Here is a 17008-nt window from a genome sequence, read left to right on the forward strand (position 1 = left end):
CTCAGATCTCAGCCTTCTGAGTAGCTAGGATTACAGGCGTGAGCCACCAGCGCCCGGCTGTCCCTGAGTTTTTCAGCTCAAGGCGAGCATTCTTACCACTTTAGCCACAATGCCACTTTCAGTTTCCAGTGTTTTATTGGAGATAAAGAGTCCCATGAACTTTTCTGCTTGGGCTGGCTTTGAACTGGGATCCTCAGATCTCAACTTCCTTAGTAGCTAGAATTATAGGCATGAGCCACTGGCACCTAGAAGTCTGATCATCTTTCTCCTATTCATTTCCTAAATTCTATTTCTTCCATGCTGGTCATATAGTTCTATTTACAGATAAAAAGAATTCTTTTTTTGTTGTTATTGGTGGTGGTCATGGGGCCTGATCTCTGGGACTGGGCACTGTCCCTCAGCTCAAGGCTGAGCCATAGTGCCGCTTCTGGCTTTTTTCTGCTTATGTGGTGCTGAGGAATCAAACACAGGGCTTCATGCATGCAAGGCAAGCACTCTTCCACTGAGCCACCTTCCCAGCCCCCAGACAAAAAGAATTCTTGAGAGTACATAGATGGCTCATCCCTGTTACCCCAATTACTCGGGTGCTAGAGAGCACGGTTTGGGGCCCCAGTTTAGGGTTGAATATGATGACACATTATCTCTCAGTTATGCAGGAGGTACAAATATGTGCTATAAAATATTCACAACCCTCGGGCTGGGAAGTTGGCTCAGTGGTAGACTGCTTGCCTTGCATGTATGAGGTCCTGGGTTTGATTCCTCAGCATCACATAAGCAGAAAAAGCCAGAAGTGGCGCTGTGGCTCAAGTGGTAGAGCACTAGCCTTGAATTGAACAGCTGAGAGACAGCACCCAGGTCCATAGTTCAGGCCCCAAGACACAGACACAGACACAGACACAGACACAGACGACACAGACACACACACAGACACAGACAGACACAGACACAGACACACACAGACACACAGACACACACACACACACACACACACACACACACACACACACACACACACGCCCCTCTGAAAAATAACAACAAAAAGGATAGAAGGCACAAAGCAGTACTAAGAGCGCCTGCCTACTAAATGTGAAACCCTAAGGTAAAATCCAAGTATTACTCAGAAACAGGAGGCTCATACCTGTAATACTAGGTTATCAGGAGGCTGAGATCTGAGAATTACAGTTTAAAGCCAACCAAAGTAGGATAAGTGTGTGATACTGTTATCTTGTTAACTACAGAAAACCTGGAAATGGAGCTGTGGCACCAGCCTTGAATTCAAAAAAGCAAGAGACAGTGCCCAGTCCTTGATTTAAGCTCCAGTACCAACACACATACCCCAAAACTAGTACTATCACAATTTAAAACAAGAATAAAGTTTTCAAATAGAAGAAAATACTTGGAATATTGATTTGTTCTTCCCCTTTCTCCTTCCTTCTACTTTTCCCTTTTTAATTTCAATTCTTAGTTAATGTATTTTCACTTGCCTTTTTTTTTTTTTTTTTTTGGCCAGACCTGTGGCTTGAACTCAAGGCCTGTCCCTGAGTTTCTTTTGCTCAAGGTAGCACTCTACCACTTGACCCACTTCTAGCTATTTCTGTCTACGTGGTAGTGAAGAATCGAATCCAAGGCTTCATGCATGCTAAGCAAATACTCTACCACTATGCCACATTACTAGCCCCCTCACTTGCCTTTTAATACTATTTTAATTAGACAACCAGTGTAAAATACACTGAGTGAATATAGACGTTACTCAAGTTGATAAATAAAGAAAATATAACTCACCTTGAAGCTTACCAGAAGCACCTTGTACTCTCTTCCAGCTCAAAACCAAACCACATTTCTTCAAAAGAGAGAAAAAAATTATCTCTTAACAAAATAAACTGACTCTAATGCAAATAAGAGAACAATTATACAGAGGGGAAGGCCTCACAAAAGAACAATTATAAGGAGGGGAGAAACTCACAAGAAGTAAAATATTCAGTAGAGCGCTTGCCTTGCATGCATGAGGCTCTGGGTTCAATTCTCAGCACCACATAAGCAAAAAGAAAAAAGCCAGAAGTGGCACTGTGGCTCAAGTGGTAGAGCGCTAGCCTTGAGCTGAAGAGCTGAGGTACAGCTCCCAGGCCCAGAGTTCAAGCCCCACAACCGGACCCCCCCCCAAAAAAAATAAGTAAATATATAACTTTTTTGGGAAAGGTTTCTATTTTGTAAGTAATGGGGCTAGAACTCTGGGCCTGGACGCTGTCCCTCAGCTCTTCAGCTTGAGGCAAGCACTCTACCACTTGAGCCACAGGGCCACTTCCAGTTTTTCTGGTGGTTAATTATACACAAGAGTCTCAGGGACTTTCCTGCTCAGGCTGGCTTTTAACCACCATCCTCAGATCTCAGCCTCCTGAGTAGCTAGAATTACAGGTGTGAGCCACCAGCACCCAGCTCAAACTGATTTTTTAATTAAAAAAAAATTATTTTACTGTAAAGAAGGGGTTAGGGGAGCTAAGAAAGTGGCATTTAAGGGACTTAAGGAATGTATTCATTGGCTGGGAAAGTGGCTTAGTGGTCGAGTGCTTCCCTAGCATGCATGAAACCCTGGGTTCAATTCCTCAGTACCACATAAGCAGAAGGAGCCAGAAGTGGCTCTGTAACTTAGGTGGGTAGACTTGCTAGCCTTCAGTAAAAGCTCAGGAATTAGTGCCAGGCCCTGAGTTCAAGCCCCAGGACTGGCAATTTATTTTGCTGTTGTTGTTGTTGTTTTTTAGTCTGGTCATGGGGCCTGAACTCTGGGCCTGGGTGCTGTCCCTCAGCTCTTCAGCTCAAGGCTAACGCTCTACCACTTGAACCACAGCGCCACTTCCGGCTTTTTTCTTTTTGCTTATGTGGTGCTGAGGAATCGAACCCAGGGCCTCATCCATGCAAGGCAAGCGCTCTACCACTGAGCCATCTTCCCAGCCCCAAGGACTGGCAATTTAAAAAAGAATATTACATGAGTCAGTAATGCCTCATGTAATTGTAAGCCAGCATATATCACACCTCTGTAACAATCAAGTAAACTAATAATAATTTTAAAAAGGGCCTTAATAATAAGGAACATGCTGTAGAAAGGATGGAGGGAAAAATGAGAGACAAAAAAGGTTGAGGGCTGGGAAGGTGGCTCAGTGGTAGAGTGCTTGCCTTGCATGCATGAGGCCCTGGGTTCGATTCCTCGGCACCACATAACAGAAAAAAATGGAAGTGGCGTTGAGGCTCAAGTGGTAGAGTGCTAGCCTTGAGCTGAAGAGCCAAGGGACAGCGCCCAGGCCCAGAGTTCAGGCCATGACCGGCCAAAAAAAAAAGAAAAAAAAAAAAAAAAAGGTTGAGAGAAAATGAGAGAAATTAATGTACATTTTAATGTAAGTATAACTTAAGAACAGGTTTTTATTTTTATTTTTTTTTAAGAACAGGTTTTTAAAAAGTATTATGTCAACCTGAAATATATTCAAATTAAATTCTGGATGTGGATACTCACAGAACCATCTTTATAACAGTGAAAAAGACAGCTGAGGGCTTTACTAGGTGTAGCAAGTACAACACCTGAGTTAAAATCTCAGAACCTCTAAATAAAGTAAGTAAAAATTAAAAGTTTAACTTACAGCTAAGAGCTGCCGGATAAGCATGTCAGAGGCTTTCTCAGAAATGTTGCCAACAAAAACTGTGGTAGTGGGACCACAATTTTCATCATTTTCTTTAACCTTTAAGCCTGGATGATCCTTTCGTGCTCCCAAATGCTTTCCAACCATGGACACAGTGGGTACTAAGACCTAAGGTGAAGAAAGCCAAAAAAAAAAAAAATCAATCTGACAAATTGGTTATCAGATTTAATGACACATTAGGCTAAAAATACCAATTTTAGCCAGTCGCCTGGTGGCTCACGCCTGTAATCCTAGTTATTCAGGAGGCTGAGATCTGAGGATCACAGTTCAAAGCAGGAAAGGCCATGATATTATGTCCAATAAACCATTCGGAAAACCAGATGTGGCACTGTGGCTCAAGTGGTAGAACGCTAGCCTTGAGCTCAAGAGCTGAGGGACAGCGCCCAGGCCCAGAGTTCAAGCCCCACCACCGGAAAACAAAAAACAATAAACACCAATTTTAACATACAATTAAGTGGCACAATCTTATTAAGGTTTCTAAATACTTAATCAGTTTGTTTCATTAATGCAAACTTACTCATGGCAAGTAAATTTCTACTACATAACCTTAAAAATATCTTGGACTGGGTACTGGGTAGTAGCTCATACCTACAATCCTAACTACTCAAGAAGCTGAGATATGGTGATCGCTGTTCTTTTTTTTGTTGTTGTTGTTGGTTGTGGGGCTTGAACTCTGGGCCTGGGCGCTGTCCTTCAGCTCTTCAGCTCAAGGCGAGCACTCTACCACTTGAGCTACAGCGCCACTTCCGGTTTTCTGGTGGTTTATTTGAGATAGGAGTCTCACAGTCTCTCCTGCCTGGGCTGGCTTTGAACCGCGATCCTCAGATCTCAGCCTCCTGAGTAGCTAGGATTACAGGCGTGAGCCACCAGCGCCCGGTATGGTGATCACTGTTCAAAACCAGCCTAGGCAAAGAGACTCCTATCTCCAATTAATCACCAAAAAGAAGTGGAGCTATGGCTCAAGTGGTAGAGCACTAGCATTGAGCAAAAAAGCTTAGGGATATGCCCAAACCCTGAGTTCAAGCCCAAGGACCAGCACATACACAAAAAGGAAATACATGAACTCCTTTCTTATGTTTGAGTTATTTAAAAAACCTTAAGCATCATAAATCATTTAAGATTATCAAAATGCCCAGAACTATACCAAAACTATGTAAAAGAAAGTTCTAATTGTTTTATTAATCCACTAGCAGAATATCCAAACCTTCCCTATTACTCAAAACTCACACTTTTCACTTTTATCAGATGCTTATGTTCCTAGATTTTTTTTCTCTTATAACTTTCACCTTCTCAGAATAAGGAATAGAATCTATGTACTTTGCAGTGAATTTAATACAATTTCCTCAAGTAAGCACTGATTAAAAAACTCCAAACCCCAATCCCACCAAGTCCTATCATGAAACACTGGGTGGGTACCCAACTCAAGAAAAGATGGATTCCCTTTGAACTGAGAACCACACCTCTGTGGCCCACCTCACAGCAAATTCCTATTGGTCTACATAGTTCCCTTTTCCTTACACTATGAAAAACATTCTCCTCCCTTTTCAAAGCCCACAGAGTTGGTTCACATCATTAACTCAATACTTGGGAGGATGAAACACTGAGCTCTACATTGAAACCCTGGCTTAAAAGAGAACCAGACTGAAAAAAAGAAAAAAAAAAAAAGGCTGAAAGTTATGAAAACTTATTTTCCTCAGTAGAATTCCAATGAAACATGTTCCTTTGAAGCTGTGGCTTAAGTAAAATAGCACTAGCCTTAAGCAAAAAAGCTCAGAGACAATACCCAAAACCTGAATTCAAGCCTCAAGATGGGCAAAAAAGAAAAAAAAAGAAGAAAAAGAATTGCACTCCATAGAAAAAGAAAACCTACACAAGAGAAAGATAAATTAGATTTGAAACATATTTTTCGAAGGACCATTCCTACACTCCTTCACAGGTCCAATCATTTTTTCATCTCCCAGGACTAATTTTAGTAGAGGGAATAAAGAATTGTTTTTTACATTATACTTACAGTTGGAGCAGGAGCCATTATGCTCATAGGTACAGGAATCATCGGAGTTCCTACAAAAGAAATATTCAAAATCAGTTATGGAAACAAGGATGTATATTTTTTTTAAAGCATAATGTTTATAAAGAATACTATCAAGTACAATTATAATTAACATTAATACATGCAAGACAAGTTAGCTCAACCACAGTTAATATAAAAAGATACAAGCCAGCTGCTAGTGGCTCATGCCTGTAATCCTAGCTCCGCAGGAGGCTGAGATCTAAGGATCACAGTTCAAAGCCAGCCCAGGCAGGAAAGTCTCTACGACTTTTATCTCCAATAAGAGCACCAGAAAACTGGAAGTGGTGCTATGGCTCAAGTGTAGAGCGCCAGCCTTGAGCTGAAGAGCTGAGGGACAGCACCCAGGCCCAGATTTCAAGCCCCATGACCGCCAAAAACAAAAAAAGGTATGTAAGATAAATGAAAATGAGATACTAGCTGGGCACTGGTGATTCACCCCCTATAAACCTCCTAACTCTGGGGTCTAGATCTGAGGATTGTGGTTCAAAGCCAGCCTAGGCAGAAAAACCCATAAGACTCTAATCTCCAATTAAACACCAGAAAAACCAGAAGTGGAGCTGTGACTCAAAGTAATGGAATACTAGCCTTTTGCAAAAAGCTCAGACAGCACCCAGGCCCTGGGTTCAAGCCTTACTACCAACCACAAAGGAAGGAAGGAAGGGAGGAAGGGAGGGAGTGAGGAAGGGAAGGAGGGAGGGAGGGAAAGGAAGGATGGGAAGGAAGAGAAGGAAAAGAGGGAAAGAAGGTAAGGGAAGGAAGGGAGGGAGGGAGGGAAGGAAGAGAAGGATGGGAAGGAAGAGAAGGAAAAGAGGGAAAGAAGGGAAGGGAAGGGAGGGAGGGAGGGAAGGAGGGAGGGGAGGGAGGGAGCCAGGTGGTGGTGGCTCAAGCCTGTAATCGTAGCTACTCAAGAGGCTGAGATCTGAGGATCGCAGTTCAAAGCCAGCCCAGGCAAGAAAGTCTGTGAGACTCTGATCTCCAATTAAACACCAGAAAACCAGAAGTGGCTCTGTGGCTCAAGTGGTAGGGCACTTGCCTTGAGCTCAAGAGCTCAGGGACAGCACCTGTGCCCAGGTTCAAGCCCCAGGATGGGAGGGGGAGGGTGGGAGAAAAATGAGGTACTAATGAATAATATAACCTAAAAAATGTGGTATCAGAGAGTAATGGGTACCAGAACAAGTTTTTGCTTCAGAGAATAAAATTCTAGATAGTTATCAGTTCGTTTATTTCATTCATTAGATCTGAAAACCAGCATCTTTCACAAATACATTGACAGCTATAGACAATGGTATCAATTAATCATTCTAAAAAGTTGAAACTCTGAAGATTAAAAAATAAAAAAAAACAGGGGCTGGGAAGGTGGCTCAGTGGTAGAGCGCTTGCCTTGTATGCCTGAGGCCCTGGGTTCAATTCCTTAGCACCACATAAGCAAAAAGAAAAAAGCCGGAAGTGGCGCTGTGGCTCAAGTGGTAGAATACTAGCCTTGAGCTGAAGAGCTGAGAGACAGTGCCCAGGCCCAGAGTTCAGGCCCCACGACCGGACCCAAATTAATTAATTAATTAATTAAAATAAAAAACCAGTAAGGCCAGGGGCCAGTGGCTCACACCTGAAATCCTAGTTGAGATCTAAGGATTGTGGCTCAAAGCCAGCCCAGACAGAAAAGTGAGAGCAGCTTTTTAAAAATTGTAATGGTGCCGGGCGCTGGTGGCTCATGCCTGTAATCCTAGCTACTCAGGAGGTTGAGACTTGAGGATCACGGTTCAAAGCCAGCCCGGGCAGGAGAGACCGTGAGACTCCCATCTCCAATAAACCACCAGAAAACCGGAAGTGGCGCTGTAGCTCAAGTGGTAGAGCGCTCGCCTTGAGCTGAAGAGCTGAGGGACAGCGCCCAGGCCCAGAGTTCAAGCCCCACGACCGACCAAAAACAATAAAATAATAGCCTTGTGCTCAAGATCTCAGACACAGCGCTCAAGCCCTTAGTTCAAGCCCCATAAATGACCAAAATAAAAAAAAGAGCACATGAAGCAACACACAGGTTAATAAGCTCCATTTAGCCACTCAACAATGCATACATTTCAAAGCAAAGCACACTCAACAGTATATAGTGTTATTATAGTAAAAAATAAATCTCTTGGGGCTGGGAAGGTGGCACAGTGGTAGAGTGCTTGCCTTGCATGTATGAGGCCCTAGGTTCAATTCCTCAACAACACATAAGCAGAAAAAGCCCGAAGTGGTGCTGTGGTTCAAGTGGTAGAGCACTAGCCTTGATCTGAAAAGCTCAGGGACAGCACGCAGGCCCAGAATTCAGGTTCCACGACTGCAAAAAATAAAATCTCGCTGGCAGGGCACTGGTGGCTCACGCCTGTAATCCTAGCTACTCAGGAGGCTGAGATCTGAGGATCAGATCATGGCTCAAAGCCAGCCCAGGCAGGAAAGCCCATGAGATTCTTTTTTTTTTTTTTTTTTGGGTCCAGTCGTGGGCCTGAACTCTGGGCCTGGGTACTGTCCCTCAGCTCTTCAGCTCAATGCTAGCACTCTACCATTTGAGCCACAGCGCCACTTCCAGCTTTTTTCTTTTTGCTTATGTGGTGCTGAGGAATCGAACCCAAGGCCTCATTCATGCAAGGCAAGCGTTCTACCACTGAGCCACCTTCCCAGCCCGCCCATGAGATTCTTATCTCCAATAAACCCCAGAAAAATAGAAGTGGCACTGTGGCTCAAGCGGTAGAGCGCTAGCCCTGAGTTGAAGAGCTGAGCCCAGTCTGAGTTCAGGCCCCACAACCGACAAAACAACAACAACAACAAAAAAAAAACACCAATGTGGCTTACCTATGCTTACATGGATACCTAGAATTAGTTATAAACTTGATTTTCCCCTCCTTCCTCATTCTTTTATTGTATTGGTACCAGGGTTTAAACTCAAAGGCTCTTTTGTGTTCTTTCTTGGCTTTATCATTCATAGCTGATACTCTACCACTGGAGCCATGCTTTCCAGCTCAGATTTTTTTTTTTTTTCCTGTTAACTGGAAACAGTCTTGTAGACTTTTCTGTGCAGGATGTTTCTGAATCTCCATCCTTCAGGTCTCAGCCTCCAGAGTAGTTAGGAGCCACAGATGTTTATTTCACATTTTTCTTAAACTCTATATAAGTTTTTTGTTGTTTTTGTCAGTCATGGGGCTTGAACTCAGGGCCTGAGCACTGTCCCTGAGCTCTTTTGCTCAAGGCTAGTGCTCTACCACTTTGAGCCAGAGTCCTACTTCCAATTTTTGAGTGGTTAATTGGAGCTAAGTCTTAACAGTGAAGTTCTGCAGTGGCTGGCTTTGAAAGATGATCCTCAGTCTCAGCCTCCTGAGTAGCTAGGATTACAGATGTAAGCCACTGTTTCCCAGCAGTTATTTTTTTAATAGACCAACAGAAATCTCTTTAGGGGCTGCAAATGTGTATTAGTGGTAGAGTGCTTTCCTAGCATACATGAAGCCCTGGGCTGGATTCCTCAGTACCACATATACAGAAAAATCCAGAAGTGACACTCAAGTGGCTCAAATAGAAGAATGTTAGCCTTGAGCAAAAGAAGCTCAGGGACAGTGCCCAGGTCCTGAGTTTAAACCCTAGGACTGGCAAAAAAAAAAAAAAATAATAATAATCTTGTGTCATGGGAAAGTAAGACATCATTTTCAGAATGGATGGAACAGATATCTTTGCAAATAACCACGTATATTTTCCTAGAGTTACTAACACAAATGACACAGGTTAAAAAAGAAAAGAAAAGAAAAACAGAGCTGGGTGGCCCGTGGCTCATGCCTGTAATCCTAGCTACTCAGGAGGCTGAGATCTGAGAATTATGGTTCAAAGCCAGGCAGAAAAGTCCGTGAGATTCTGATCTCCAATAAATCACTAGAAAATCAGAAGTGGCACTGTGGCTCAAGAGGTAGAGCGCTTGCCTTGAGCTGAAGAGCTGAGAGACAGCGCCCAGGACCAGAGTTCAAGCCCCATGACCAACCAAAAAAAAAAAAAAAGAAAGAAGGAAAGAAGGAAAGAAAGAAAAAGAAAGAAAGAAAGAACCAGTCAGACATTGATGGCTCACTCTTGTAATCCTAGCTACTCTGGAAGCTGAGAGCTGAGGATCATGGTTCATAGCAAGCTCAGGCAGGAAAGTCTGTGAAGCACTTATCACCACTTAACTTTAAAAAAAAAAAAAATGGGGCTGGGAAGGTGGCTCAGTGGTATAGTGCTTGCCTTGCATGCATGAGGCCCTGGGTTCGATTCTTCAGCACCAAATAAGCAGAAAAAGCTGGAAGTGGCACTGTGGCTCAAGTGGTAGAAGGCTAGCCTTGAGCTGAAGAGCTGAGGGACAGTGCCCAAGCCCAGAGTTCAGGCCCACAACCGACAAAAAAAAAAAAAAAAAGGAACTGGTAAAAAAATCAAATTGGTAGAGTACTAGCCTTGAACACAAAAGTTTAGGGACAGTGCCCAAGCCCTGAGTTCAAGCCCTAGGACTCACACAGGGGAGAAAGGGTTGGGGAGTTGAAGAAAAGAAAAAGAAAAACAGAGACTCAAGGAACTTACCTGGAGGCACAGGTGGAGGAAAGCCAGGAAACTGTGGGGGTGGGATCCCTGGAGGGAGTGCTGGGATTCCCATGGGAGGGCGGTTCAAATGAGGGGGGAAAGACATTCTTACTGCAGCAGTCTAAAGAAAGAAATTATGACAAATTATTTTATTTGAAAACTTAACAATTTGATATGCCTTGTTTATTGGCCTTCATCTTTAGAGAATCTGCAACATTCTTAAGTTTTCTTACTCAAAGGAGTTGGTAATGACCCCCTTTTCTCTGTCCATTGAGAATTTTTAACTTACATCTTTTCTAAAATAAGTTCCCAAGATGCACACAATCTAAGTTCAGGATTCCTACAATCATGTGGGAATACATATAAAAGAAGAAAAGAGTTTTGCAGTTCAGTTAATGCCCAAAAGTTAAAATGGTCTTTTCAAACCAAACTCAGACTACAGGAAAGTATATTGAAGTCTTCTGATGTATTGTGTTTTTTATTTTAATTTTTGATGGTACTGGGTCTTGAACTCGGGGCCTGGATACTAACCTTAACCTTTTTTGCTCAATGACGGCACTCTACCACTTGAGCCACACCTCCACTTCCAGCTTTTTGCTGGCTAATTGGGTATTGAGTCTCATAGATTTTCCTGCCTAGGCTGGCTTAGAACATAAGTAGCTAGGATTTCTGGCATGAGTCATCAACACTGGCTTTCAATATTTTTTTTTTGACCTGTCATCTAAATTTACAAGGTCACATAGCATTTGTTGATTCAGTGTTGCCAGTTCCTCAGACAAACTATCAGTAAATTGAGGGGAATAGGGTACAAGGTACTATACATTGGTATTAGGACTCCTGATGTTAGGTCACATAGTAAATGAAATTCAAGTACAGAGACCACACAGTCAATCCAATAAGCAATCTTTCTTAAACTTAAAAAGGAAAAAAAAAAGCAAACTTCAAGGCAAGTGTGGTAAAACATACCCTGAATCCTAATCTCAGCCAAAAAACTGAAAGTTCAAAGCCAGCCTGGGCTATATCACCAGACCCCCATAAAAAATGACAATTAAGCCGGGAGCCAGTGGTTCGTGCCCAAAAGTGTAGCTACTCAGGAGGCTGAGATCCGAGGATCGCAGTTCAAAGCCAGCCCAGGCAGGAAAGTCCGTGAGACTCTTATCTCCAATAAACCACTAGAAAACAAGAAGTGACTCGATGGCTCAAGTGGTAGAGCACTCGCCTTGAGCTGAAGAGCGCAGGGACAGCACCCAAGCCGAGTTCAAGCCCCACAACCGACCAAAAAAAAAGCTCAGGGACAGCCAGAAGTTCAAGTACCATGACTGAAAAAGAAAAAAAAAAAGACAATTATCTGGAGACAGAGCTCAATGGTACAGCACTTGCTTAGTATGCACAAGGATTAGGGTTTAATTCTCAACACTGTTAAAACAAAGGAAAGGGGTGGGAACATGGCTTACTGGTAGAGTGCTTGTCTTGCATACATGAAGCCCTGGGTTTGATTCCTCAGTACCATATACACAGAAAAAGCCAGAAGTAGACCTGTGGCTCGGGTGGTAGTGTGCTAGCCTTGGGCCAGGTCTCAGGACTGGCAAAAAAAAAAAAAAGATATTTGCAACTTTTCCTCCTTCAAAAAAAATTGTTTTTTCCTTTGTTTTTTGGGTCTGGTTGTGGGGCCTAAACTCTGGGCCTGGGCGCTGTCCCTCAGCTCTTCAGCTCAAGGCTAGCCCTCTACCACTTGAGCCACAGCGCCACTTCCGGCTTTTTTCTTTTTGCTTATGTGGTGCTGAGGAATCGAACCCAGGGCCTCATGCCTTGCATGAGCCCTCACCTTCAAAATTTTTTGTTTTCATAGAAATACCTAATCATCTACACCTATTAGTAAAATGTTAGGATATCCTAGAGGGTACCATGCACCAATTTTAAAAGAAAAGCTATATAAAAAAATTTCTCAGAGGGCTGGGAAGGTGGCTCAGTGGTAGAGTGCTTGCCTTGCATGCCTGAGGCCCTAGGTTCGATTCCTCAGCACCACATAAGCAAAAAGCCAGAAGTGGCACTGTGGCTCAAGTGGTAGAGTGCTAGCCTTGAGCTGAAGAGCTGAGGGATAGCACCCAGGCCCAGAGTTCAGGCCCCACGACTGGACCCCCCCCAAAAAAAAAATTCTCAGAGCTGGAAAGGTGACTCAGTGGTAGAACGCTTGCCTTACATGCCTGAGGCCCTGGGTTCGATTCCTCTTTTTTTTTTTTAGTTGGTTATGGGGCTTGAATTCTGGGCCTGGTGCTGTCCCTAAGCTCTTCAGCTCAAGACTAGCGCTCTACTACTTGAGCCACAGCACCACTTCATTTTCTGGTGGTTAATTGGAGATAAGAGTCTCACTGACTTTCCTGTACAGGCTGGCTTTGCACCGCGATCCTCAGATCTCACTCTCCTAAGTAGCTAGGATTACAGATGTGAGCCACTGGTACCCAGCTTCTAAAACTCTTGATAGGTACAGGGTGCCAATGGCTCATGCCTATAAATACTAGCTTTTCAGGAGGCTGAGAAGTAATGATTCTAGTTGGAAGCCAGCCCAGGTAATAAAGTCTATGAGAGTCTTAACTACAATTAATTACCAAAAAGCAGGAAGCAGAGCTGTGGAGCCACAGCTCTAAGCAAAAAAGCTCAAGGTCAGAGCCAATTCCTGAGTTCAAGTCAAAGAAAATGCACACACACACACACACACACACACACAAATATTCCTACACACTAGTTTATTAGACATTTATTTAAAACAGAAAGGCCATGCACTGTGTTCATAATTGTTTCCCCTCATGCTTCTGCTTTTACTTTATCATAATCTTCAGAAAACACATTATATAGCTGGAGCCAGTGGCTCATGCCTGCAATTCTAGCTACTTAGGAGGCTGAGATCTGAGAATCACCGTTCAAAGTCAGGCTGGACAGGAAAGTCTGTGAGACTCTTATCTCCAATAAAACACTCAGAAAACAGGAAGTGGTGCTGTGGTTCAAGTGGTATAGCGCTAGCCTTGAGCTGAAGAGCTCAAGCCCAGGCCCAGAGTTCAAGCCCCAACCAATCCCCGCCCCCCGCCCCCCAAAAAAACCAGTCTATGCAGAAAAGTCCTTGGGATTCTTATCTCCAATAAAGTACCAAAAAAAGCCAAAAGTCGTGCACTGCTGAGTGCTAGCCCCCAGTTCAATCCAACAGGCACCAAAAAATATATATGGGGGGAGGCGAGGAGTCAGCATACTAAAGACTAATCACAGAATTTGAAGAAACCTGGGGGGCTGGGAAGGTGGCTTAGTGATAGAATGCTCAACCTAGAACGCAAGAAGCCCTAGGTTCAATTCCTCAGTTCCACATAAACAGAAAAGGCCCAAAGTGGGAGCTGTGGCTAGAGTGCTAGCCATGAGCAAAAGCAGCTCAGGGACATCGCCCAAGCCCTGAGTTCAAGCCCCAGGACTGGCAAAAATTAATTTAAAAATTTAAGAAACAGGGGCTGGGAAGGTGGCTCAGTGGTAGAGCGCTTGCCTTGCATGCATGAGGCCCTGAGTTCGACGACTTAGCACCACATAAGTGGCGCTGTGGATCAAGTGGTAGAGCGCTAGCCTTGAGCTGAAGAGCTGAGGGACAGTGCCCAGGCCCAGAGTTCAGGCCCCACGACCGGAACCCCCCCCAAAAAAAATTTAAGAAACAATGCCAGGCATCAGTGGCTCATACCTGTAATCCTAGCTACTCAGGAGGCTGAGATCTGAGGATAGCAGTTCAAAGCCAGCCCAGTTAGAAAAGTCTGTGAGAATCTTATCTCCAATAAGCTATCAGAAAACTGGAAGTAGCACTGTGACTCAAGTGGTAGAGCTGAAGAGCTAAGGTACAGGGCTCAGGCCCAGTTTTCTAGTGGTTTATTGGAGGTAAGAGTCTCACAGATTTTCCTGCTTGGGCTGGCTTTGAACTGCGATTCTCAGATCTCAGCCGCCTGAGTAGCTAGGATTACAGGTGTGAGCTACCGGTGCTTGGCTTAAATATTGTACTAAGCATTTTACATTCATTTTTCTCAATCCCCAGTCCCAATAAATTATGAGGGTAGGTATTATAATCCTTATTTTATAGATGAAGAAAAACAAGGTTTAAAAAGTTCCATGGATTGGGCTGGTAATGTGGCTTAGTGATAACATGCATGACCTGGGTTTGATGCCTCAGTACCACGAAAATAGAAAAAGCCAGAAGTGGCACTCAGGCTCAAATGGTAAGAGTGCTAGCTAGCCTTGAGCAAAAAGCAGCTCAGGGACAGTGCCCAAGCTTCAAGCCCCAAGACTGGCAAAAAAAAAAAAAAGAAAAAAAATTCCATGAATTATTAAGAGTACACTACTTAGGTCACAAGAACTGATGACCACCAACTGAATACCTTTCTAGGCTTCTGGATGTTTTTGGAATAACCTTTAAAAATTAAACCTCCCAGCCCCACACTGGTGGCTCATGACTGTTAATTCTAGTTACTCAAGAAGCCGAGATCTGAGAATCACTTGAGGTTCAAAGCCAGCCTGGGCAGGAAAGTCCCAGAGACTCTTATCTCCAAACAAGTACCAAAGAGATCTAGAAGTCCAGCTGTGGCTCAAGTGGTTGTGTGACAGCCTTGAGCACAAAAACTCAAGGACAGGCTACAGGCCTTGAGCTCAATCCACAAAACCAATGCACACAGTTAAACTTTCCTGTACACACTATCATGTTCTAGTAGTGGAAGACAGCACTGCAATCAACCCTTCCTAAACACATTCAATCTAGGCATTTAACACATAGTATCAATAGTATACAGGAACCTCTTCACTCCTAAAATACCTTTAATTCAAAAATGATCTGTGAATAATTTTTTGGCTGTAAAAGCAAAAAAAAAAAAGTAAAGCTAAAAGACTACATAAAAATTGTTTGTAAAATGTCATCAACTACTTAACATATTGTACTTCCAAGACTCAGTCTGTCGCAAGAGAAGTCCATCCAATCTCGTTCGGGTCTGCTCCACTCTGCCTGGTATCAAAACTGGCATTTCCATGGCAATACAAACTCGTATTACATAACTTCAAATGTAACCCTCATATTCCTATACCTCTCTCGAAACAGTTTAAAAATAAGGAAGATCAAAGAAGGGTGATTTTTCAAAGTCGAACATTTTAAATGTGTATGTTGGTGGTGCCTAGAATGAAGAGTTTATTGCATCCTTCAAAGTCGACAGGACTGTAAAACTCTTTAGTCTTAAACCAGCCAGGAAGATGCTGGGGGTTTTGTTTGGGTTGTTTTTTTTTTTTTTTTTTTTTTTTTTGTAAAAATGAAAGATGGGCATTAGCTCAAATCAAAAGAGGGGTGGGGCTCCGTTGCTTGGTGGCGGGATTTAGAGGACCAAAGAGGAAGGGGGAAAAAAAAAAACCCGTTGATGGCCAGCACCTCACTAAAAACGAGACTTCAAGGCAGAGCGTGAGGCTAGCGCTGTAGTAGGCCCGGAAAATGATCCTGAGGGGCGAAGGGGGTGGTGATACGTGCAGGCTTACTAAAGGGCCTAGGGGTGGACCCCCAGGGGCAGCCTATGGTTTTAGGCGCATGCGGAGCCCGGACCCTGACGAGGAGATTCGCTGAGGAGGACCGAGGAAAGGAAAAGTGGGCGACAATGCATGGAAGAACACGCAAGACGTGGGCCCGGCCTCCACAGACTCCGGGGCCCCACTGGTTTCCGAGGCCTCTGACGAGCGAGGAAACCCAAGCCTCGTGCCCATCCCCTCCCCCACCCCACCCCCCAGCTCGCCGGCGCCCCGCCCCCCACCCCTACCCCTACCCCACCCCACCCCACCTCAGCGCGGCCACCCAGGCTTTTCCTCCGGCCCCCCGCCCGAGGTAACCCCCGGTCGGCCCGTTTCCACACGCGTTCAGGAGCTTGAACTCACCGCCGCAGTGAAAACGGTAGTGTCTTCACGACCTCTGAACTCCAGGTTACTAGTTGGCTTCACCGGTTCAAGGTTTCTGCGCGCCGCTCGCCCTGGAGACTGGTCCCGAAGCGCCTACTCGCACAGGCCGCAAACACAGCCGCGCTGCGCGGGGAGCTTCTGGAGGTCTTCCTCTAGCCCGGCGTGCACTGCGCCCGGGGGGCGTGGATGATGGGGAGGAAGCCATAGAGAAGAGTCTGGATAGATAGTCGCCCCTGTGGGCTCTGACTCGCCGGGCCGAGCCGAACAACCATAGAGAAGAAGCGGCCCAGTGGAGACTAGAAGGGCTCGAGCTGTTAAAGTAGGACCCACCCTGCCATTTTTGATTGGAGCGGATTGAATCTTATGACTATGAGACGCCATCTTGAGGTCAAGGTTCCGGTTGGGCACCGCGCGAGGCTTGGTAGAGGATTTCTTACTTTTCGTGGTTTGTTTTCCAGGAATTAGAACCTCGCTCTCTTTATTCACTGAGATTCGACGTCCTGATACCTAGGCCGGCCCCAGAACCTCAATAGAAATCCCAAGCGGTAATTCCTCCCTAGAAAGCTGCCCTGGGCGTCGCATAACTGGCATTGTGGAGTCTTTTCGTTGTTGTCGGTTTTGCCTTTGAAGCGCGCACTCAGGCGCCGTGGTAATGGTCAAAGAAGTAGCTGGATGTTGGGAAGGATATTTTCCCAAAGTAGGGTATTTACCGCAGCGTTTTCGTGATGGAATGTAAGCATGCTAA

At 44.5% G+C, this 17008-nt stretch overlaps 1 protein-coding gene across 1 annotated transcript in view; it reads right to left on the reverse strand.

The window, feature by feature from the left end:
• Rbm25 (RNA binding motif protein 25) overlaps positions 1–16399 on the reverse strand; it is a 56747-nt gene extending 40348 nt beyond the window's left edge. The window contains exons 1-5 of the mRNA XM_070030857.1: positions 16243–16399; positions 10321–10441; positions 5698–5747; positions 3627–3794; positions 1783–1840 (exon numbers count right to left, since the gene is read on the reverse strand). Coding sequence (XP_069886958.1) covers positions 1783–1840; positions 3627–3794; positions 5698–5747; positions 10321–10426 — 382 coding nt within the window. The 5' untranslated portion in view covers positions 10427–10441; positions 16243–16399. The remainder of the gene's footprint in view (positions 1–1782; positions 1841–3626; positions 3795–5697; positions 5748–10320; positions 10442–16242) is intronic.
• Between the last annotated feature and the right edge of the window lie 609 nt (positions 16400–17008).

Source organism: Dipodomys merriami, unplaced genomic scaffold (assembly GCF_024711535.1).
Source record: "Dipodomys merriami isolate MVZ:Mamm:240054 unplaced genomic scaffold, mDipMer1.0.p SCAF_1, whole genome shotgun sequence".
Classification (NCBI taxonomy): domain Eukaryota; kingdom Metazoa; phylum Chordata; class Mammalia; order Rodentia; family Heteromyidae; genus Dipodomys; species Dipodomys merriami.